At 40.9% G+C, this 25052-nt stretch overlaps 1 protein-coding gene and 1 pseudogene across 3 annotated transcripts in view; one reads left to right on the top strand and one right to left on the bottom strand.

The window, feature by feature from the left end:
* OGT (O-linked N-acetylglucosamine (GlcNAc) transferase) overlaps window positions 1-20426 on the bottom strand; it is a 36414-nt gene extending 15988 nt beyond the window's left edge. Inside the window, exons 1-14 of one of the 3 annotated variants that reach the window (XM_030306277.2) lie at window positions 20164-20426; window positions 17173-17353; window positions 16109-16352; window positions 9656-9724; window positions 6260-6376; window positions 4996-5075; window positions 4030-4225; window positions 3637-3777; window positions 2959-3059; window positions 2640-2793; window positions 2452-2553; window positions 2082-2261; window positions 1042-1200; window positions 31-120 (exon numbers count right to left, since the gene is read on the bottom strand). In XM_030306277.2, coding sequence (XP_030162137.1) covers window positions 31-120; window positions 1042-1200; window positions 2082-2261; window positions 2452-2553; window positions 2640-2793; window positions 2959-3059; window positions 3637-3777; window positions 4030-4225; window positions 4996-5075; window positions 6260-6376; window positions 9656-9724; window positions 16109-16352; window positions 17173-17353; window positions 20164-20200 — 1851 coding nt within the window. In that variant the 5' untranslated portion in view covers window positions 20201-20426. Of the gene's footprint in view, window positions 1-30; window positions 121-1041; window positions 1201-2081; window positions 2262-2451; window positions 2554-2639; window positions 2794-2958; window positions 3060-3636; window positions 3778-4029; window positions 4226-4995; window positions 5076-6259; window positions 9725-16108; window positions 16353-17172; window positions 17354-20163 lie in introns of all 3 variants that reach the window. The other 2 variants (XM_030306278.1, XM_032592212.1) reach the window with 2 other exon arrangements.
* Window positions 20427-20885: 459 nt separating this feature from the next.
* LOC115506793 lies at window positions 20886-24707 on the top strand (annotated as a pseudogene).
* The last annotated feature ends 345 nt before the right edge of the window (window positions 24708-25052 follow it).

The following is a 25052-nucleotide window of genomic DNA, read 5'->3' as shown; positions in this document are numbered from 1 at the left end:
TTAAGTTTGAAGTGTAGGAGTTTCACCTACCTGAGAAAGATCGATGAAATGATTGGCTTCTGCCATAACTTTCACTCTGAAGTTTGTGCCATCATCTGGGCTTAGGGCGTAACAGAATACCTGAAAGGCAGCATACAGTATATTTAAAAACCTTGGCTCAATGAGATATGGAAGTGTCCATCAACAGATGAATAAAGAGTATGTGGAGAGTGTATGTGTAAACACATGCATACATACAATGGGACATTACCATAAAAAAATGAAATCTTGCTATTCATAACATAAATGGACCTAGAGAATATTATGCTGAGTGAAATAAGTCAGACAGGAAAACACAAATACCATATGATTTCACTTATATATGGAATCTAAAAAACAAGTGAGCAAACAAAAACCAGAGATTCATAAATACAGAGAACTAGTGGTTGCCAGAAGGGAGGGTGATGAAGAGGATGGGTAAAATAGGTGAGGGGGATTAAAAGGTGCAACTTCCAGCTATAAAATGAGTCACAGAGATGAAAAGTACAGAGGGAACAGTCAATAATATTTAATAACTCTGCATGGTAACAGACAGCAACTATGCTTATTGTGGTGAGCATTTCAGAACATATAATTGTGAAACTGCTATGTCATACACCTGAAACTTATGCACTATGTTGTATGCCATCTGTATTTCAATTAAAACATTAAAAGTGAGTAAAAACTTCGGCTCAAATCTTTCAAAAAGACACTAGTCTTGGGCGCCTGGGTGGCTCAGTTGTTAAGCCTGGGACTTCGGCTCAGGTCATGATCTCACGGTGAGTTCGAGCCCCGCGTCAGGCTCTGTGCTGACAGCTCAGAGCCTGGAACCTGCTTAGGATTCTGTGTCTCCCTCTCTCTCTAGCCCTCCCCTGCTCATGCACTGTCTCTGTCTCAAAAATAAATAAAACATTAAAAAAAAAAAAAAGACACTAGGCTTAACACCTAATGGTGATGGTAAAGCCACAAATGAGGTTTTGTTTAATGAAACAAATGGTGTCTCTAGACAAACACTAGTCTTACCTCAAATTTGTCCGGATTGTGCATGCCTGGAATAGACTGCATAAGATGAGAAGTAGGATGATTCCCAAAGTCAGAACTCACATAGCCTACACGCAGTCGACCATCACTGAGCTTCAAGTCTTTTGGATGTTCATATGGTGGTTTATGAAGGACATTAATCTACCAATGGAAACCAATGCTTGTTAGTCAAGTTGAATCTATACATAAACCTAGGAAAATTGATTAAAAGCAAAACAAACCTATACTTCACACCTACTGGGAATGGTTTCCCCAGAATACTTCATTTAATTCATATAGCCAGTTCAATACAATCTTAGCAGTTTGTGTAATATGCTTCATACTCTATCATGTTCCTGAGGCCTATGAAAGAGCATGAGCAAAATCTAAAACTTGGAGAAAGGAGGCAGTGTGGACAGAGCATGACAAACCCTGCGTTTTAGAAAATTCTGTAGGGAAGCACTTTTTTAAAAAATTATTTTTAATGTTTTATTTATTCTTGAGAGAGAGTGAGCAAGCACAAGAGAGGGAGATACAGAATCTGAAGTAGGCTCCAGGCTCTGAGCTGCTTACACAGAGCCTGACGCAGGGCTAGAACCCACAAATCATGGAATCATGACCCGAGCCAAAGTCGCACGCCTAACTGACTGAGCCACCCAGACACCCCGGGAAGTACCTTTAAAATACAGAATTACATCTAGCACTCCAATCTATTCTGTTGAGTAAACTCCCACCTTTGACAAACTAGTGCTCTAATTCTCAAAATGGAATATCAAATACTAAACACTGTATTAAACATTATGATTTTCGAACTGTAAGAAGACGTTATTCATCTATTGTTAGGATTCTGCCTTATGGGATGGAAGGGGTTATGATCAAGACAGACACAATGGAAAGGGCTTCTGCGGTGGCTGCCAAAGTCTCACTTCTCAACTTGGGTGGTGTTCACCTTATGGTAACTCATTAAACCATATACATTTGATCCACATCATTTTCTCTATCTGTATTTTACTTTGCAACAAAAAAACTTAAAACATTTGCACCTTATCCAAGCAGAGGTTTCCATGCCTCTCAGCAATAGCCTTCCTGAAGCCATGAGAAAGAGGATATAGCATACTATGATGAGGATGCACAGAAGGCAACCTATTCTTCTCTAGCTGGTCAGCCACAATACTGACCAACTTCTTCATTCGCTCATCATAGTCTGTCCAATCACAGACAATCTAGAGGAGGCAAAAAGACATTATTACCCAGAAAACCCTATTCAAGACTTAACAGTTTATGTGTCTTTGGACTAATTTCAGAAAACCCTTTAAAGAACAGGGTCTCCAGCCAGGCTTGGACTAATATGGCACATAACAATTAAAAAGTGACTGCAACATGAAAGCCAATTACTGGCCTGTTATTCTTTACCTGCAGGCAATGAGCCAAGTTACAATAAGCATCAGGAAAATCAGGCTTAAGTTTCAGAGCAGTTCGGTAAGAAGCTATTGCTTCTGGAATATTTCCTGAATCCTGGAAATAAATACAGAGGGATGGTTAAAAATTGTCCTAAAATTAAACATTAGGTGCTTAGATGCACACATAACAAACAGTAGTACCTTATGAATGGAAGCCAAATTGCTGTGCGCATCTGCAAATGCAGGGTTAATCTGAATGGCACGAGTGTAACACTGCAGGGCGCCCTGAACATCCTGCATCTCCTTCAGAGTGTTTCCCATGTTAGAGTAGGCATCAGCAAAGGTGGGACTAATTCTAAAGAAGAAAACAAACATTTTATTGATCTAGCACAAAAACTTTTAACCCCCCCTGAATGTAGTCTGTTATTAAAAGTCATCTTAACACAAGCCAAATGTGCCAAATGCCAAACATTTTAAAACATGAGAGGAAATGATAACAACATGACGGTGAGCGTCTTACCGAATAGCCTCCTTATAGTGCATCAGAGCTTCCTGAAGCTTTCCCTGCTGCTGCAGTACACTTGCTAAATTCGAGTGGGCAGCAGCAAACTCTGGGAAGACCTATAGTCAAGATGATACCCGAGGTTTAAAAACTTCTACAACAGCAGTAGTAACTTACCACAATAAGAACTTTGCCCAAATACCTTTATATCCCTAAAGTTCTGTCTACCTTTCTCTAAATCTGTTCATTCTTCAAAGCCAAGTAGCTCAAATTCTACCTCTTCATTTTAGATCTCTCCTTGTTTCAAACCACGATGAGATAGACCTCTCCTCATCCTAGTTTATGCTGATTACTCCAGCATCTCTCTCTTCTGAAATCTCTTTTAAACTCCTACCACACCCACCAACCATCACTACAGCTATCAGGCACTAAAATTATACTTATTGGCAACCTCTCTTGAACTGTAACTTACTGTTTAACTTTTTTGTGATCTTATCTATTCATAAAATCATGAACTCAATGTAGAGTCTTTCTTGAATGTTACACAAGACTTCACTCAAACCGTAGCTACTCAATTACTAGCTTCATGAATGGTTCAACCACAATTTTTACAAAAGAGGTGGATGAAATGGCTAACTTTAACTGCTTTTCCTCTATTATCAGACAAACTATCCATCCACACCACCCTGAACATACTTCCAATGCTTTACGATATAAGCGAACTGCCTCTTCAATGTTTCCCTGTTCTCGTTTGATATTGGCTAGGTTATTCAGAGAGTCTGCATGGGTAGGACATAACCGGAGAGCTGTATTATAACAATCTTCTGCTTCAGCAACCTAGAAAACAAAACAAATTATTCAAAACGTCCACAAAGGAATCACAGAGCCACCACTGATGTTATTCTAACAACTGCTTGGTTAAGCTGAGGGGCTGATAATATTCTAGAAAATAGGTCATTTTTGCTATTCTCTCAACCAAAACTCCAAAGTGAAACTACTGACCACCTCAATACTTAATAACAATACGCACAAAAACAACTTTTTAATCCTATCAAGTAACAAAGAAATAGACTGAATAAATGTCCTTACACTGCCCTTCTCTTTGAGAGCATTGGCTAAGTTGCAGTAAGCGTCAGGGAAATGTGGTTGCAGTTCAATAGCTCGCCTGTAGGTGTCTATCGCCAGATCTATCAGGCCTTGCTCATAGTATACACAAGCCAGGTTGCCGTGCACCACTGCGTGATTTGGACTCAAGCTGAGGGCTCGAAGGTAAGCTGCCACAGCTCTGAAAATAAAAAATGAAAAATAAAAAAAAACCACACACACATAATGCAACTAACTTTCAATGGCTGCTTTGCTACAATTAACTCATGTTATAATACTGTACCAAAGCATATCAATTATAATTCACACTATACTTAACCTCAACTCAAAATTCACCCTAATAAAATATATTTTTACACTGAAAAATTTTCTATCTCCACATAAGAAATAAGCTCTCTCCTGACAACAAAAACAAGTCAAAAGTCAGGATTTACTTAGCTTTGTGAATCAAAGAAATAATTTAGTCTAAAAGCTAACCATTTTGGGGTGGCTCAGTCAGTAAAGCATCCAACTCTTGATTTCGGCTCAGGTCATGATCACGTGAACTAAGAGATCGAGCTCTGCACAGACAGCGCAGGAGCCTGCTTGGGATTTTCTCTCTCCCCCTTTCTCTGCCCCTCCTCTGCTCATGCACATACACTCTCTCTCTCTCTCTCTTCCCCCCCAAAATAAAAAATAATAAATAAATAATGACCATTTCAACAGTTTACAATAAGAGAAAGGTCAACTAAATTCTTAGAAGGATAATGGCTTTGAGAAAAGCCAACAATGAAAAGTCAGGCAACAATGCCTATAAATAAGAGGTAATACATCAGACATGATGAGGGAAGAGCAATATGCTAGAAAAGGAAAATGTGTTTGAATGGACCGCGGCCATAATTTTAGTCCCAAGTCTCAGGTGTCAATGCAACAAAGACTCAAGAAAATTTATCAGATAGAACATTCTCTCACCGGTCAAAAATCCGTGCCTCTTTCAAGACATTTCCTAAGTTGATATAAGCATCCAGAAAATTGGGGTCAAGAGTGACAGCCTAAAAATTACAAGGCAGCTATTAGATCAAGTTAGGATTTCAGATAAACTTTCCAATTACAAGTTTTTATTCTGAGATAATTTTAGGCCTCCAATTACATTTTCTAATATAATTAAATCTTATTTCTTTCACTGAAAATAAAACCCAGTCATTTCAGTACCCTCTCATTATTCACAAATCTCAAGGTTATCAAAGTAACTGCTCATGTAATGTGACAGCAAAATGGGTCCTGAAGGGAAACATTTTTAATTGGGTCCATTCCAATTTTAATGAGCTAAATACTTCTAACGGTTGGCCCTATTTTATTCAAAATTAATAAGGCTAACTCTTCTAGGGGCGCCTGGCTGGCTCAGTCGGCAGAACACGTGACTTTTGATCTCGGGGTCATGGGTTCGAGCCCCACATTATGTGTGGAAATCACTTAGAAATAAAATCTTCAAAAAAAAAAAGTACATACTGTCTGGTTGTGTCTTTTTTGCCATTAATAAATGCCTAAATCTATTAATGGTGATACTCTGATTCTATCATTCCTTTTTCATTTACTAGCTGGAACACTTCTATAAATAAGAAACTTCCCCCTATCCAACTACTGGGTTACCCTGAGGTCCAGTTCATACAGGAGGAAGATAAATGCTTTATTCTTCCCTCTTTAACCAGTTTTCAAAATGAATTGCTCCTGATCTTCCAAAGGTGACCACTGAATTTCTTCTTAGTATATTTATAAACTCATGGATTGAAACACATGAGAAGTTTCAATATATTTCCGTTATAATATTCCTAATGTTCAAGTCCCATCTTTATCCAGTGTGAGCCTCTTCCAGTTGCCTCCTGAGTCCTTTAGACATAATCAAAGTAATACCAAAGCTTCCATGCTTTCTGGTACAAGAGGGCATTCCAGATGAATTCTGTACATTTCCTACCCCCAGCTAGAATCAGCCTTTTGACCAAGAAACCCTGCTTTTTTAAAGTTGCCCATTTAAAAAATGGATTTTTAATTACTACATTTTCAATGCAAAACTGGAAACTGCCATATCATATACCATCCAGCAAATGCCTTAAATACGGTCAGAGAAACAAGGATATTATGTGACTGATCATGTAAAGGCCTATTATTTAGCTCTAAATAAAAACAGCCCGCACACATAAGCACTTCCTAAGTACCAATTATTAATTTAATAACTAACCTTTTCAAAGTGATGAATTGCAAGCCAAATCTCCCCTTGTGCATTGAAAACACAGCCAAGATTACTCCAAGCTACTGCAAAGTTCGGTTGCGTCTCAATTGCTTTCAAATAACATGCCTTGGGGGGGGGGGGGTTAATGAAAGAAGATGGGAGGGGAAGGAGGTAAAGGGAAAAGGGAAAATTTGTAAAGGGGAAAAAAAAAAGATTGGGGTGGGGGGAAGAAGGTGATATCATTATTCCTTCTCTGACCAGCCAAAAGTGACCCTGCAGCATAGGCTCGCTTGCGCCAAAACTAATGCGCTGCCACAGCTGGCTGCTCCTGCGCCTGCGCCACCAGAACCCAAGTGCAAACCACCATGTTCAGTTCTGCCAACCAACGACCGACCCTCATACTGGGACTCATCTGGGAAGTCAGTTGCCTTAAGACTCTATGTTGGACTCCTCTTATCTGAACACCTAAGGGCTTTTGCTAGGTTTTCAAGTACGATCTAGAGAGTGCCACTTAAAGCCAAGTTTTCCCACCCCACCCCACCTCCTTCACCAGTTTCCCAAAGTGTGTTCTACAAAATGTTAACGGGTATCACTGAAAAAAAGGATTCCATGATCAAGTAAATTAGGAGAAAAGAAACCCAGTTTCTTTGCTACAGAACTTCCTAAATCCGTTTGTTTATACAGGATTCCCTCAACTTAGTTGACCATGGAACTCTTTCATTAGACATTTTTAGAATACCACAAAATACATTTTGGGAAATGCTGCTCTAAACAACAACGCTCCTCGCTAACGTCAAAACTATATTACTGAGGAGAAAAGGGTTTTTCTGCCATGTCAGGTATGAGAAGGTCAGGCTCTAAGTTACATTCTCGCAATGCCCCTGTCTCCCAAGGGGGACTGAAGCTGAAACCTCATATGACAGGATTGCACCTAGGTTGAGGTCCCTGTAATGCGAGCGCAAACATCGCTTGCGCGACCTAACAGCATCGCATTGCGCAATCGCTGCGAACTGCTGCGCTACAGAGAACACCCCTAGACGCAGCAAACGGCCAACCAGATCCATTAATCTACTAGACAGGCCCATAGAGAATATTTGTTTAATGAGATTAGTTGGACTGGAGGTATGTTAAAACCCAATTTTATCCAAAAAGGCTACACAATAGGACTGAGGGAGCCAGTCAATCAGATTACTCATCTAGTCAACCGTTCACAGGGGCTCATTTGCACGCATTGCGCGTTAACGCTGCGCAGCCTTTGCGCTACTGCAGGGTCACAGCGCATCATCAGAAGAGCAGAATGCTGCAATCCAAACAAAGAAGAAAAAAGGAAAAAAATGAACAACAAGAAGAGTTAGAAGCTTTTACTAGTAAATTATCTCTAATAATTTTTAATATCAATTAACTTTTACTTATCTTTGACAGAATTGTGGCTATAGTATAAAACATTCTCTTACATAACTTGCTTGTAAATAAAATTATTTTAAGCTGTTTCTGAAGCCACAAGACAGAAGATTCAGGCATGGAGGCAAATTGTTTTGCTGTGGCAGTTACAAACCCGTTACCATATTTCTCATCATGTGACTTTTCGGTGCGTTCCTTGCTGGAAGAGGAGGAGGTGTGTGTCTGCCCTAGATCCAGGCCTCGAGCTCCCTTCAGCGAGGCACCTTACGCATGGAATAGGAGGTTTCACCCACCTGAAACCTTCTAAATACAATATCAATGGTGAAAAACCAAAAACAAGAGAGAAAATAAAAACAAGATCATTAGTAAAAGTTCAACAAAGCAATTGAAATTCTTTGGATGTCTATTACATATGGGAATGAGGACAGTCTCAAGTCTGTAATATGGGAAACATGCAGAAGGGAGAGGGTTAATCAGGGCTATTGCATACAGCAGGGATTTTTGCTGGAAGAAAGGCTCTTCATTTTCTACAAAGACAACTTAATTTTGCTTCCATCTAGTAGGAATATGCTGGCTTGAATTTTCAAATGCACTGATTACAAAAGAAATACATTGCATTTCACTCAAGAGTATGTTCTTGTTCACTAAGTTCTCACAAAAACAGAATAAACATTTTTCAAACTAGGTGTCTCCAGAGCTCTGAAATAAAGAAGTCAGCAACCTAAGGCAGGCGCAATGTCTCAGCCTAAACCGATCTCTAAAGCTGCAGTGAAGTGCAATTCATGTTAGCTGTCCGCTTGGTGGGGTGACAATTAATAGGAGCTTATTCAATATTTGTTCTATAAATTACCAATTAGATTTATCAACTAAGATTGAAATCCATTACAATTCATTAGCTGGAAACCTACATAAAGGTTAATCCAAAGTGTCAGCAGAATTTATGAGCTATGCACTTAAAACTAGTGCCTTTTAACATTAGATGGTGCTGAAAAGCCTTCTCCCTCCCTGATGAAGCAAACAGACAGCTACGCTGCGCATACACTCCACGCATTAGCATGCGCGTGGGGCTCAGAGCAACAGGTGGGAGTTTCAGAAGCATTCTGGTTTCTCCCCACTCCTCACCCCTGCAGCGCGGTTGCGTAAGGTGGCTTGTAACAAGACAATTTCATTTGGAAATTTAATTTACAATTATACCAAAAGCTTTAATAACCCAACCTGATGTTCAAATTCATTATTTGGAAACACAGAATGCTAAAAGCCACCTTTCCACTTTGGCAAGTTTTCTTTCGATCAGTCCATTTCCCAAACAAACCAGCTTTGTCCTTCTGCTTTTTTTAAAGGAGGTAGGGTGGGGAGGAATAAAAGAAGGAAGTAAGGAAGAAAAGAAGGTAGACAACTAGGGTTGGAAAAGAGGAAAAAGGAACTTAGGGAGGGAGTGGGGACAAGAGGGGGCAGGACGTTCCAATTATTAATTTGCAATCATTTTAACAGCCTTTCTTCCACTGTAAAAAGGGTAAGGAAGATGAAGGGAGGAAGGTTAAATAAGAATTTTAAATGCCAGTATTACAGGGTAACATTTGGATGAAATTCTTCTCCACTTACAAGCCACAAAGGACTTAGAAGAGCAGCATTTTCAATGGCACCTGCATCATATAGGAGTCTTGAGCCAAATCACAGGCGCTCTGCTTGCCACCAGCAGGCAAGCCTCAGATTTGAAGGAATGTTACTTATTCCCACATAAGATCATGACGGAGCCCATTGTTATAAAGATGATCTAGCTCAGCAGAAAGGCTCCAAAATGTTCAGGTTCTTGCTTTACCCCCAGATTTAGAACAGAAACGCCAAAGCCTGGCCCTGCTCTAGTCTGAGGTGATTCATGCCGACAGTTTTCCTCAGTTTCATAGGACTGTTTTTTGGAGATAGCTCAATGAAGAGTTGAAGACTTGGCAAAAAGTACAAGTTTTCATAACACTGATGTTTAAATGTGTTCTATCAAACACCTACCTTGGCTTCTTCCAAGCGACCCAGGGCTTTGAGCAGGTTCCCCAGGTCACTGCGAACACAGTACAAATCCTAGAAACCAAGAGATATTCATTAATTATACTGTCGATCAAAAATACCTTGAAATTACTTTTATGCATCTAACTCCCTGCCATTTTCTTCTGTAAACTGAAGACTCTGCTTGACAAATGAAAGTAGAGAACCACAATCCCTCATTCTCAATTCCAAATTCCAAAAAGTTCCCAAAAAACTTATTTGATGATTAAACCTAACCAGAACTGGTGCGAAGCTATGTATAAAATTTACCGATCTCACTTAGTGTGACTATTCACACCTTTTGCTGCAGAAATATAAATGTGTCTTACTAGAAGGTGCTGCTCCAGACCTACCTGGGAGTTTTATACAGATATCACCATCTTTCTAAAATCCTAAAAATCCCGAATTTGGAAATACATTTGATCCCACCAGTTTAAGATAAAAGACCATGGGCCTTACTATAGCTTCTCCTCTCCCTAAATATCAGTCACCTTAAAAAGAAAGGAAAAAAAAGCATTAAATATTTGTTCAACTATTTTGTTCAAAGGTTATGATGAATCACTCCACTATCAAGGGCCAAAAATTTTCCATGGTGAAAAAAAGTATTTAGCTGTGACTGGCTATCAGCAAACCTACCCTTAGGCTGTCAGGCATATTTAGAAGCCTTGACTTCATTTCAGTATTAGACAGAAGGATTACCATCCAACCAAAGCTTCAATCCTGGCACCTGCCACTAGATTACTCATTAGTATTAAGTGCCATTAGAGTTGAGTGGGTGAATAATGAAAAGCAGTTGACTCTGCTTTTTATTAGCAGCGCAACTGTGTTGCTAGTCATCTGACTCACCAGTCCCTTCATCAGTAAAAAGACTCATCAGAACAGTGAGCTTAAATTTTTGTCCTTGTTTGCCTTTGTTATTCAAATCTATCAGTCAACAAGCACAGACAATGGCAATAGGGAGTAAGCTTATCATTCCAAACTGTTGCATGGGTAAAAGAGCCTTAAATTAAGTCCCAGTAAGTGAATTTTTGCCAATTGTGCCAAAGTATCATCATATATATTACTCTATGAACAACTGTATATGGTTTCCAGAATCCGGTGATCAATTTTACTGATAAACAGCCTTTGTGAATGTATGTTATCATCCATCAAGTGAACCAAAAGTCAGCCAGCAAAGAACAGGCTGCCAGGGAACACCTTTATGGTTGACCATACTGGGTCAGTTCCATGATCTACCTGATGTGTCCAGTCCATCAAGCAATGACTGGCGTTTTGGGAGAGAGTGACAGTCTCCCACGACCTCAAGTACAAAAGGCTAATACTAATCTTCAAAAAAGAAAAAAAAATCACAGGTATCATCAATCTTATTACAAATTTATCCTCCTCTAATGAGTCTAAGCATTTTTAACCCTATTTATACTCTCAGAAGTAATGAATTCTATAACGTTATCTACTTGTATAATTTTTTTCCTAAACTTTAAGGCTACCCTTCTGTTTTGGCCAACCATAACTGAACAATCCAATCTGTTCATACTAGCTACTGCTACACCTGATTATTGTAGTTCTAGATCTTTGGACATTTACCAATTCCTATAACTTTTCTGCCATAAGAATCAAAAATCTTGCAATAAATCTCCAACAGTGACTGGAATGAGCAATTCATTTTAGCCAACGATATTGGGCAACTTTTACCCTCTAGGGTTTTTTTTAATGTTTATTTTTGAGAAAGGGAGCAAGCAGGGGAAGGGCAGAGAGAGAGAGGGAAACAGAGGATTCGAAGCAGGCTCTGTGCTGTCAGTGCTCAGCCTAATGCGGGGCTTGAACTCTCAAACAATGAGATCAGGACCTGAGCCTAAGATAGACACTTAACCAACTGAGCCACCCAGGCACCCCTACCCTCTAGTTTCTATAAACTCTTGGATGGATGCCATCCAAGTCCTGACAGTATCTACTTATATTTAGTGATATCATCTTGATCCACTACAGCATACTAAATCAAGTTAACACAATGCCCACAGTTAAAAATAGACTATCTTCAAGATAATAATAAGATAATCAACAAGGCAATTTTAGAAAAAGGTTAAAATATTTCATATTAAATATAGTATAATACTGAAATCCAATTCTCCCATTTGGAAATCCAAACCTTTACACACAACAGATTTCTAGGAAATTCAAGGGTACCATTATTCCCCCAAAAGTTCAAAACCTAAAACTACTTTAAAATGAGTAAGAATTTCCTGTATAACCAGCCCTCCTAAAATAGTATTTCCTGCCTTTCCTCCTACAGCCCCCACCCCTACCCACAACATCTATATATACACATACACACGGAGTAAAATCAGGTTGATAAAAACCTACAGTAGTTCTCAATCGCCTCTCAAATTAAATTTAAACTCCTCAGCCTCTCTATTCTTTCTAAATCTTCAAATTGACTCTCCTCTACTACACTCACTTCTTGTTACTACTTGACTCACCACTTCAGCCAAGGAAGTCTTCTTGCTATTTACCTTCCTACAGAATGCTTAGGTTATAAGCACCCACTCAAGAAAATCTTCTGATTAATACTCTCTAACAGTAATCATCCAAGGAACTTACGCCCTTTTTCCCTTTATGGGTCAGGTTCTATCTCATGTTATAATCCTCAACTTTTTCTCCCCAGCACATATCACCCCCAATTGCTAATAAAGCACTGCACACACAATAAGCACTCAAATATTTAAATGTAACATTTGCACAGCAAACACAATAAAAAGCAGAGAGAGATAGAAAGATATGGTTTTATACAGTTTATCTGCGTTAAGTGAAGCTCATAACAGTAACAACGTGACAGTAACATGTGATGGTCAGGATGCCAGGAGCTCTCAGTGTTCTGCATCCACAATCAAAGCCAAAGCAGCATTTCAACAACTAACAAACCCAGAAACAACACTCCTTAGAGCAACTCAAGGTTATAGCCATTTTACAAAGGACAGTTTTATACGTAATTCATAAAAGGGACTGCTGGAACTCTGGTGAGCCATCATGTAGAAGATTACCAGCTGCAGAGGACCTTCAAATACAATGGACTAAAATTTCAGTTAACTTATTAAACCGACATCACAGAAGACAATTCAAAATGTCAAAATATGAAACAGCTCTAGATCTTAAAATTTCTATAATCAAGTCACAGAATAACTTCTATCACTAACTGAAAAAGATAAACACTGCCAAAAACAGGTTCCCAAGAATACCATCATAACATTTTACCTTTTCACTGCTGCAAAACCAAAATAACCTGATTTTAACTATTTTTCATAGAATGCCAACTACATCTATGATTCAGGACAACAATGCACTGCCAACAAGGACACAACTTAGGAACAGACTCAAGATTCTCTGTCAGTACTGAATTGACAAAGGCATTTAAGAGTAAGCTGAAATCTAGCTAAGATTAGATATCCTGAAATAAGGTAAAGCATGACTGCTATAGTCTATTTAGGTGAAAAGAAGCAGTTTGCACAATCCTCTTTCCATTCTTACTGGTAAAGGAATAAAAATAAAGCAGCACCTTCCACAAGTAGAAACACAGAACCAGATGGGAATGAATAGCTGTTCAAAGCCTTCAAGCAGTAGTCCCATGATGTATTCTATATTCTAGGACTTTTTTCTTTCTTTGGTAGGGCACAACAACCAGCTTTATGTGGACAGGTTAGATACTAAAAAACATGGTTCTGTCTCTCACTGTAGTTTTCCCTTCTCATCATACTCCTACAATTTGGTATATAGTCAGCAGCAATAGACTGCTCTGCTACATATGTAAACAATTTGAAACCTGAGCCAAGGGGAATCAGAGTTCAAGATGTTTGGGGCCACAGCTATGTAAGTAAGAGGGTACAAGTGAGCTTATACTCAATCAACAAAAGAAGGGTAGAACCAACCCTGATTAATAAAGGGAAAGAGGGGCGCCTGGGTGGCTCAGTCGGTTGAGCATCCGGCTTCGGCTCAGGTCACGATCTCGCGGTCCGTGGGTTCGAGCCCCGCGTCGGGCTCTGGGCTGATGGCTCAGAGCCTGGAGCCTGCTTCCAATTCTGTGTCTCCCTCTCTCTCTGCCCCTCCCCCGTTCATGCTCTCTCTCTGTCTCAAAAATAAATAAAAAAACGTTAAAAATTTAAAAAAAAAATAAAGGGAAAGAACTGACTGTGACATCTAGGTGCACAAGTGAACTCTGAGTCCTGGCAAGAACAGGGGCCAATTATGGGGGTTTCCCCATAATTTTTTGTAACTAGCTAAAGAGTACTGCAATTTATAAAAAGTACTTTGTACTTTTTAAAGAAAAAATTATAAACAGCCACTCAGATTTACATATGTGTGCACTGAGTATCTCTGAAAAGATACTTAAGAAATTAATTTCATTGGCTACCTCCAAGAAGGGTAGCTGGAAGACTTCCTGTATCCACACAAAAAGCAATTAACATACATACATAACTAATATTAAACTCAAAATTAACTGGAAAAATAATCATTAAAAGATGTCTTGATAAAAAGCGATTTCAGATCTTTGCACAAGCTACGAAATTAAGCTGCAGTTTCCTAACCTGTAAAATAGGGATAGAGAGACAGCAGGACATGATCAATGGTTTTCAAATGGTATTTAAGGGCTGTGTGCCCGTTGGGCACATCATTCCCTTTTTAATCTTTTATTTCTTCTCTCTTCTATGTTTCCTTTCAAGATATTCAAGCTCAATTAAAAGAAACAAAAAAGAGACAAAAAAACAGACTCTTAAATATAGAGAACAAAGTGATGATTGCCAGAGAGGAGGAGGAATAGGTGAAAGGGATTAAGCGTATACTTATTGTGGGGCACCTGGGTGGCTCAGTCAGTTGGGTGACCAACTCTTGATTTCAGCTCAGGTCTCGCATGATCTCATGGTTCTTGGGACTACTGTTAGTGGGAGGACTGCTTGGGACTCTCTCTCTCTCCGCCCCTTCCCCAGCTTCCACATGCATGCCCTCTCTCTCAAACATTAAAAAAAAAAAACAAAAAAAAAAAACTTAGGGGCGCTGCCTGGGTGGCTCAATCGGTTAAGCATCCGCCTTCGACTTAGGTCGTGATCTCACAGTTCCAGAGTTCAAGCCCTGCATCGGACTCTGTGCTGACAGCTCAGAGTCTGGAGCCTACTTTGGATTCTGTATCTCCTTCTCTCTCTCTCTCTCTGCCTCTCCCCTGCTCGCTCTCTGTCTCTGTCTCTCTCCCTCTCCAAAATAAATAAGCATTACAAAAAAGTACTTATTGTGATGAGCACTGAGTACAGAATTGTTGAATCATTACACTTTACAGCTGAAACTAATAACTGTATGTTAATTATACTTGAATTTTTTAAAAAATGTTACCAGGAGAAAAAGAATGACATTTAGGCTCAGGTTTTAATACCTTACTTCACCATTACTAGCTGTGTGATCCCAAGAAAGTTACATTACCCCTATTTTTTTTTAATTCGTAAAATTTGCAATAATACCATCTACCTCAAAGGACCATTGTAAACATTAAGATCAACATCTGAAACAACTGGCACAGTGTCTGAGGACATAGTAGCCCTTCAACAAATGGCACGTAACATAATTACTTATTAAGTACTTCCAGAGTTGCTGCAATGCTAAATGTTGACTACTTAGCTTGGTTACACATTCTTGATTTTTTCTGGATTCCTACACTCCCTCTATCATTACCTCTTAAGTTTGCATCTATCTTCTTTCCCCAACTACATTAAAAGTTCTGAGGGTAAGTCTTACTTTTTTTTTTTATGACTCTTTCAGAGACCCTAATACAGTGTGAACGTAACATCTGCCAGCTGGGCCTCACCTGTTCGCCAGAAAACATCTGCAGTTTAGACAAAACAATTTAAGAACTAATCAAAGACCTGCTTTCGATACTACCACCTCCATTCTACCACTTTTAATTATGTTGAAAGAAGAAAAAGAATTAAGACACTAAGAAATTTTGCAACCTAGTTTCCATGTCACTGATCCGCACAGTGGCATCTTAACTATTTTATATTCAAGATTAAGGCCCTTTATCCACTACTCCTTGAAAATCAATTAACTGTTACAAATACCTATCAGAATGTATCCAAATTTATTCAAAACAACCCAAAGAAACAATGTCAAATGTTCTGTACTTTTACAGGCATAAAAATAGATGTAGAGTTCCTTTCAAGAAGGATAATTTTTACATTTCAATGTAACTTGCTAGATAAAATGAATTTTTTAAAACATAATGCAGACTGGGTCAAAGCAATTTCACCATTTTAAGTAAACTAACATTTCTAAACTCTTTATTCCATGCAAAAGAAAAGGCCTACTTAATGTCTGAAGTAGCAGGCTATGTTTCTTTCTGGGCTTCTGTAAAGGGAAAATAATAACCATTAAAATTTTACTCACAGGATTGTACTGAAGAGCAGAGACATAAGCTTGCACTGCCCCTTCCATGTCACCTGCTGCTACCAATGCAGCTGCCAGGTTAATATAACCATCGATGAAATCTGGTTTGAGACGCAATGCATGCCGGTAATGCTCAATCGCTTCCTGCAACTGCCCTCTTTCCTTGTACACGTTCCCCAAATTCGAATAGGCTTCTGCCAGAAGGGGGTTCTGTTTAATCGCCAGAGTGCTAAAGTGAGCAGATCTGGAAAAAGCGAAAAGTGTTGGCACATGGGTATGCATGTTACACAAGAGGGTACGGCCCATAAGCAACTCAGTTTCTGAAGATCCTGTGCTATTATTGCTAATTATGTAACAATACATCGTCTTTTAACTAGTGTATAGTAAGAAAACTTTTGGAAATCAAAGTTCCAAATTTCAAATCAGAATCCTTTTTTCTTAGGAGATAAAATTCCTACTAAAGTCTTATTACCGAACTGCCACATAGGAAGCCATGAACACTAAGAATGAAAATGCTATGTGCAGGACTTTCATCTCATCTTCCATTTCTTAACATATAATGACACACATCTTTAAATGTCTAAATAAGCCAGAATGGCAATCTATTAAAAGGATAAGAACACAGATTCCTCCCTTTTGATTAATTCAGCTGATTAGCTAAAAGTAGCATTTCAACCACATATGCATCTCCTAACACAGCAATATACACCCTCATTTCTGAGCATTTCCATTCCTCAAGCTGACACATCTTACAAAGGTGAGACTGGATGCTCAGATGCACACTAAGAATAATTTATTTTCTGAACAAAGAAAGCAGGTGTAGGTGGGGGGGAAAAGCCAGAAAAGGTCCCTAGCCATACTGACAATATAACCAGCACCACAAAAGGGAGAAAAACTGGCAGCTGGGCATGTCACAAGTGGGCAAAAGAGCAGATGTGCGTTGGTGGCTCAGTTGAAACCCAGTACTGGAAAAATTTCCAGTTCAAATATTTAAGTATCATTTTTTAGGCTCAACACCCAGAGGCAGCAATCACCAGCAGGTACCCCCCCCCCCCATCTCCTACCTGTCCAGCCTTCGACACTGGAAGTGTATAGATGAAAGTAATAAAAGCACACCAGTATTGTCTGGCTCTTGTCTCCAGAGCTGCATGCAGTGTCTCTCAGCTGCCTCAAAATCTCCTGCCTGATATTCTCGATGTGCCAACTCAGCTAACCCTTGGAAGGAAAGCATACGTTTCGTTGGTTCTGGAGAATCATCAAAACATTTGAGGGAAGGAGGGGGGAAAACAAAAAGTTAGAAATGCAAACAAAAAAATGTAAAAATATGGTATATTAAACTCAAAGATGAAAACGCTTGAAACTATGTAAAGCACTAGAGTGTTCTGCACTTTATTTATACCCCCAAGTTAACATCAGGTGCAGAAGTGGTATTTTTAGAATTCAGCATTAACTTTTCTTTCCCAGACTAGAAACATTTACTTCCAAATAAGATTACATTTTATGAACAAATATACTTTGTACTTTTAAATTATAAATCAGAGGTAGCATCTAAAGATTCACTACACATTATTCCTTACACCTTAGTTAACATACAGAAACAAAACACAAAACGTGATTTGCAAAGTCACAAAGATTTAATGATGTCAGAATAACCTACTGGAAACAGAATACTCTGTCCCATGCTTTAGGTTGGATTTGCGGGAGGTGGGGGGTGGAGTACTGGTAACTCTCAACCTGAGTAGCAACACCAGATGTGTTTTTAACTCTTAAAATTACATTGATGTTTTTGTAGATTTCACAACTTAACTGCTTGATTCAATTAAGGGATACACTAGAAACCAGAAGAGGGGGAAAAACCCTGAAAGTAAAGGTGCTATTTTTAAAACAGCTGATAAACAAGATGAATTAGTCTCTCAAGAGCCCAAATATTTAAAAGGGTCATCAGACATTTTAAATAAAGACCCACGATTATATCGCTCCTCTATTACCCCAAATTCACAATGGAAACCAAATTAGCTAAATCCCACCCACACTGGTTTAAGACTAGTATTTTCCAAAAAGCTCTGACACCAACTAAAGGATCAAGACATTGCAAACAACCCTACATAAACCAAGCAGTCGCCTACAACTGCAACAGTTTTTTAAAAGAATGGGGAAATGCTAAAGTATATAACCACTGGATAAAATGCCACAGAATGAATAACAAATGAAAAGCATTTTGCTGCATCTGACTTAAATCAGATACATAAAGACTAAGGGTGCAGCTAAAGCCCAGAGAGGGGAGAAAAACAAGAAACTGCCTAAGTCTCGATTGTAAACACTTAAACAATGACACATTACTAGGAATTTGACCATAGCACTTTCATTAGGAGGTTGGAATGGGAAACGATGTACAAATTACTTAAATTCTACCAAGCTCATAGGGACAAGCTCAAACTTCAGCCTAGCTCCCCAACCATCAGAGCTGGCAAGTTATCTGTATACTCAGGAAAGCAAAGTAAATTTCCTGACAGAATGTAAAGCTGACCACTACACCAGAGCAGCGACTTGCATCCAAACCTGGGTGAGGTTCTACCCCAAACAGAAGCTAGAGAATCAATTACACTTTAGACCAGTCTCTAGAACTTCCTAGCTCCTTAACACATCACTTTATCAACTTTTCAAAGCCCCTTATCTGCTAATATTAACACCTGAAATGACAACTTCCTCAAATAAAATAACACACACAGAAAAGGCCAAGCTACTACAGAATCTTAAATCTTCCAGAATCCCTGGAAGGGGAACACCCACTAATTATTAACCCCACTACCTACAATCTCATGGATAAGATACAACTGAAGATTCGCCTACTACTTGCTGCAGAATGTCCAAAAATAATAAAACCCTTGACATATCTCAACTGAGAAAAAAACAAAATAACTTCGTGGGAAACCTTAGAACCACAGCCCAGTTCCCCCCCTTCCGCCCCAAATAGCCTCAAGAAGGAAAGGCAGCTGAAGGACACTCCTATAATTTGGTTCTCTTATTTTTAGTACCGAATGCTCTCGACTGAATGGTCTAAAAGGGCAACCGCCTTGCACTTGTGCAGCTACACTCCAGTTGCTTTACAAACTCTTCAAGCAGGGATGAAAACTTAAAAAAAAATAACATACCCTATGAATAGAGATACCAAGCTAAAGAATGGGGATGGAAGACCCAGAGGAGGCGGCGGAAGAATACAGGGAGAAAGTAACACAAAGCAGGAATTCGGCGGGCAGGGTAGTCAACGCCAAAGCACCAGCGCCGGGCCGGTTTATCCCCAAGGATAGGAAGTGGCCCGCAGGGCTGGCAACCTCGCGAAGGAAAGGGTGTGGTTCCCCGCGGGAGGGGAGGGAAGACGGGGTGGGAGATCCAGGCTGGGGGCAGCGGGTGGAATCGGGCGGTGGCCAAAGGAACCCCTGGAAATTTCCAATCGAGGCCGGGGCCGCTCGACCGAAGGAACACCAAAAAGGCGCTGCCCAGCGGGGCGCCGCTCAGTATCCCCTCTTCCGAGGTTACTTACAGCACACCCAAGGAGCTTTTGCTCGTCCTCGGGTGATGCAAAGTGAGGCTATGACTACATCGGAATGGCACCCCCGCCCTAGACTGACAGAAAAGAACCAAATCCGGCTAGGGGGAAAGGGCTGGGGTGGGGGGCGGTTCTGGAGGGGGGGCGGTAGGCCGAACTTGGGGGGAAACGGGCTGCGAAGGAGAGGGAAAGGGCAGGGATTCCAACGCTGTCCATTCCGAGACATTCTAAGCGCGCACGTGTGGTAGAAGCGTCCCGAGAGAGTAGGAAGCTAAAAAATTGATGGGATTAAAAAAGCAAAAAATGGAAGCAAAAAGCGAACAAGAAAGAGGAAATGTTTGAGGAGCGAACAGCGGAAAACCCGAACAGATGCCGGTAGACGACGAAAAGCTCAGCAATGCCGCCGATGTGATGGGGATGGCTAGGGGAAAGGAAGGGAGTGACGAGAGGTAGACGACGGCGCGAGACCCCAAAGGGGCTTCTGCCAAGGTAGAACGGACACCGGTACCTGTGCTGTCGGCCACGTTGCCCACGGAAGACGCCATCTGGAGCTTCTTGAAGGAGAACGAGAAGGGGGTAGTTGACCTACTGCCGCCACTACTGGCAAGAATGTTTCTGGAGGTAGTAAGTAAGAGGGCAGCAGACACACCAGTATTTTGGCAGGCTTAAGCGGCGGCAGCAGTTACAGGCTTCGAACCTTAGAACTCTGGTTGGCCATCTACCTCTCACGGTCTTGAAATGGCGGCGACGGCTCCTCGGCTGAAACAACACGGGCCGGAACTACTTTCTGTTACAATCAAGTACCAGCGCGGAGGTAGCGCGGTAACCAGCGCAACCGACAAAATGACTATAATCAATGTCGCTAGCTCTTGTGTAACCTTCCGCCCGGGCCCATTGCGACAAACACGATTGTGGCGAGAGCGCATGCGAGCAACCCTGTCAACCTTACTCGTGGTTAGGGCACCGTCTGGGGCAGGAGCGGCCAAGTTTTTCAATAGCGAAGCGGAGGCTTAAAAAGAAACCCGTCTATAAAACGAAAATATTTTTGCCGGAGTTATACAGTCTATTACCTACCCAAGAGAGTAGATTTTAAGGTAAATGCCAGAGGCGTCTAAAAAAATCTCGTCAACTTTATTCGTGTAAAAATCGATAGTTACAAGGTTGATGGATCAACCTGAGCAAGTGAATTTAAATGTTTATATTTCACAGACTGAACTGTTGTTCGAAACGATGGCGGAGAAGGTTATGATTTGAACAAGTCTTAATTCTGACTCCAGCCACTGATTTAAGCACTTCGATGAAAAACACTGATAACTTTCATAGGGCCAAATGAACCCAAACATCTCAGATGTTAGCCATATAGCCGGAAATTTCAAAATCGTTTTGGTGTTCAGCGTAGTTCTGCCCACGGTATTGAGGCAAATGCTTCAAATGCCTTGGCATTCCAAAGGCAACCATAAAAATGTTAAAGATGATTCATATTCGTCAAAATCCTTCACTCCCTTCGGACTTGTGACTTCATTTCCATCATACAGCTTTGCAAATCCTAACAATCGATGATTCCATTTAGCTCAAGGCAGCTCGACAATGACAGATGAATTCACTTGCCATCTACCTAAAACCACACATCTACATTGAGTCTGAACTGCCTCCACTTCCTTGGACAAATCACCTCTTATGATCCCCCGTAGTTTCAAGTCCATTGTTCAGATATTTTGTAAGATAGGTATTAATCTGTATCTCCTTGCACAAAGGATTTAAGGTACCTTGCCATATCAGCAAGAAATTATTATAAGCTCGTGGAGGCAACAAGGTGGATCTCTCAGAGCCTTTTATTTCAGTTACCCTTGATCTAAGAAAACAGGTCAGTAAATTTCTTTTAAACCTTTCTACTACCTAGTCATTTGACTACATTAAAATAAAAAAAAAAAACTAAGCCCTCCAGTTCTGCTTCAGTTTCTTCAAGACAGCTCACAAACTGTTAATTATGCATATGAGCACAGATAAAATTCATATGAGAATTTCTTCCATCACATCCAATAATTAAGAGTCACATACAATGAAAAAGACAAAGTTCACTCCACAAACTCTTGCTGAAAATTGGGTACCACTTTCTTCTCTCAAATTGATTTAACCTGGAAAGCCTTTTCTCCCCCTCTCATTACAAGTGCCCCACCTGTGGTGAATAAACTCAGCTTTTCAACTTTTAGAACAGACTTCTCAGATGCCACTGGCAGATGTTTAGGCCTTACTGATCAGTGGGTGCTAGCTGATTAAGTAAAATTCTTTTTGTCGTTCAATGCCAGGTCCTGTTCCCTGTCAGGTAGGTTATTTGGCCTATCCATACTTGTGATCTGAGTTTCCTTACCCTGAGAGAAGAGTCAGAGAATGTTATGATACATTTCCTTGCTGTGGAAAGCTGGATGGTGGGGCTCACAGTGGTTCCATAGGGAAAAAACCCAGCTGAACTCTCAAGAACCCCCTCCAGGTACCTTCCAGGCATAGCACCTGGAAGGTTTAGTTTGAAGGATTTACTCAATAGATAAACATGCCGTCTTTGGCCAGTCCAGTAAATTTACTAGAGTCTCTGTGCCAGGCACCGCGGGGAACACAAAAAATCAACAAGACCAGATCTTGCCCCCAAGGAACTTGAAGCCCAGTTAGGTAGACACTAAAAAGCCACTAGAGCATAAAACAGAAGAGTATTATTTAGGTGATAAATTACATTCAGGTCTATAAATATCTGGGGGAGGGAATAGACACTTCAGGCTGGAGGAGGGTGACCAAGAAGGCCTGACGTGGGCAGTGAAGAGGGTGCTTTTGTGTATTCTCTTTCACACAGATTTCTGTGGATTTTATTTCTCCCTTTTATGTGCCGCAATTCTAAATTCAGAATCATCTGAAATAAACCAGCAGCTTCTTCCACCCCAATGCAAAACTTTGTTTTCCCACTAACATCGCGAGTGGCGCATTAGGTTTTTGTTACCGTGTAGCAAACGACCACAAATGTAGCGGCTCCAAAGAGCACCCGTTTCTCCGCGCTCGCGCCAGCTCCGGGCGAGGGAGCGGGAGTCACGCTCTGTCCGCGGCCGCCGCCTCCCGCCGCGCCGCTGCCGCCGGAAAAATGGCTCCAGAGGTTCAACGAAGCTGCAGAAACACACGGATGTCGACCCGCGGGCTCTCCAGATGTTCGGGGATAACATTCCAGAGAGAGAGATTGATCCCTCGGGGTCCGCAAACTAGCCACCACGAAGAAAATCCGTCTTAAACCCTTCCAGAAATATTTGAACCTGAATAAAAGTCCACGAGAAAACGGACCTCACGGTAGTACAAGAACCATCAGTAGCCAGGGAGTTTGGAAAACACGATGCCTTATTTGGTAGCCGCTAAGATGGAGATGTGAACAGCTGTGATTATCAACGGTCCAGATGAAAAAGTTGGGGGAAAAATAGATCAAAGAGTGAAACCTTAATGGGTACATTTAAAAGGCTGCTTTCTGCAGAACAAAAGCAGGAAGGCTAGGGGAGCACACACTCTAGGAGCTCTGCCAATTGAGGATACCTTTTCCTCTCCTCAGCACTGATACTCTTTAAAGATGTGCGCGCGCTCAGGGGCGCCAGGGTGGCTCAGTCGTTAAGTGTCCGGCTTCGGCTCAGGTCATGATCTCACCGCTCGTGGGTTCAAGCCCTGCACCCGGCTCTCTGCTGTCAGCACAGAGCCCGCTTTGGATCCTCTGTCTCTATCCTTCTCCTCTATCCTTCTCCCTTTCTCACTCAGACACACTCTCTCTCAAAATAAACATAAAAAAAAAAAAACAAGATTCAAAGACCAATAAAGTCTGCTTCTCTTGATGGCAACCATCACTACAGTCTCACCGGTGGCCTCTTGACCCACAAACTCTGAAGAGAGGTGTTTCAAAATGCAGGAGGCAAGAGTCAAAGCTTTGGTTCATCCAGCATGGAATGAATGATCTTTGAAAAGATTTTCACAACCTAAGGAACTGCGTGCCAAGAACAAAAGAATTCACCAAAGAGTTCAGAATCTCAGAAGGGAGATTTGCATCGTCACCTCAATGAACACGTGTCTGTACTTAATGGACCTACACCTCAGTACTGCATTCGGTGTTCTGTGCCTGTAGGTGAAGGGATGTGTTCTTTGGAAGGATCATCCAGCTGTTGCCTGATCAGTTCTTCTCCCATGGAAGTTTCTGCAGTTCCTTCTCAAGTGGGAGGGAACTCTTTCTCTGAAAATGGAAGTCAGGTAGACCAGGGCCTACAGTCATTGCCCCAGAGATCTTTGTGGATCAGTCTGTGAATGGCTTGCTGACACTAAAGGCATCACATTGCAGAGCCCAAGAGTAAGTCATGACGATGTCCCTCCACGCTCACCATTACTACCTCCAATGTGGAATAATCAAATCCAAAGCAACTTTAGTGGACTCACTGGCACAGATGTCCTTGTGTCTAACAGTATGTGCTATCATTTCAATGTTGGTCCTGACTCTGCTCCTGGGGTTGCAAGAGTTTATGAGTCAATGAAAAGTAGTGGTCTTATGGTTGTGACAAGAATGACAGAGGTGCTGAAAAAACTTGTGAACTAAAGAGGGTCCTGGGAACTGGTCACATGCTGGGAGGCAGAAGGGAATCTAGTAAATGTGCCAGATGGTGCTTTTCTTGTTCTGGATAGTTCTGATGACTGTTATCTTTTAAGCTCAAGCTTTCACTCCCATGGTGAAACATATCACGCTAGAATTGAGCACTCAAACAGTCGGTTTCGCTTTTGTGAACAACCAGATGTGGATGGACAATTCCTGATCTAAATAAATATTCAACCAGGGACTCTGAAAATAGAGCTTTTCGTTATTCAGGGCCTCCGTTGCCTGAATCTGCCATTTACCCTTTTCAAACTGACCAGTTGGGTGTTGTGATTCATGCAGGTGCGTTCTTTGCAATACCTGCCTCATTTTGTTATGTTTCTGTATACCAAAATAGACTTAATTCAAAAACCGCCTTTGCCAACAAAATGAAGGATTATGGACAGGAACAGCATTAATGAACATTAGCAGAACCCTACATCTTGCACTTTTTGAGTTCAAGAAAAAGATTGAAATATAGTTTGCAAACTTTCATTGCTATTAAAAACTTTTGCTGCTACAACTGTTACAGTTTTCAGTGCAAAGAGTAATCAATTTGTTTAGGGGCGGGGAAGTGTCAGCAAGTTATCATGTGTTTATTTTGGGTTCTTTAAAAAGAAAAGTCTTGGGGACGCCTCGGTGGCTCAGTCGGTTGGGCGACTTCGGCTCAGGTCATGATCTCACAGCTTGTGAGTTTGCGTCCGGCTCTGTGCTGACAGCTCAGAGCCTGGAGCCTGCTTCTGATTCTGTGTCTCCCCCTCTCT

This window comes from Lynx canadensis, chromosome X (genome assembly GCF_007474595.2).
Source record: "Lynx canadensis isolate LIC74 chromosome X, mLynCan4.pri.v2, whole genome shotgun sequence".
NCBI classification, from domain to species: Eukaryota; Metazoa; Chordata; class Mammalia; order Carnivora; family Felidae; genus Lynx; species Lynx canadensis.
Note: the sequence above shows the minus strand (reverse complement) of the source record. Positions and strands in the feature narration are given on the sequence as shown.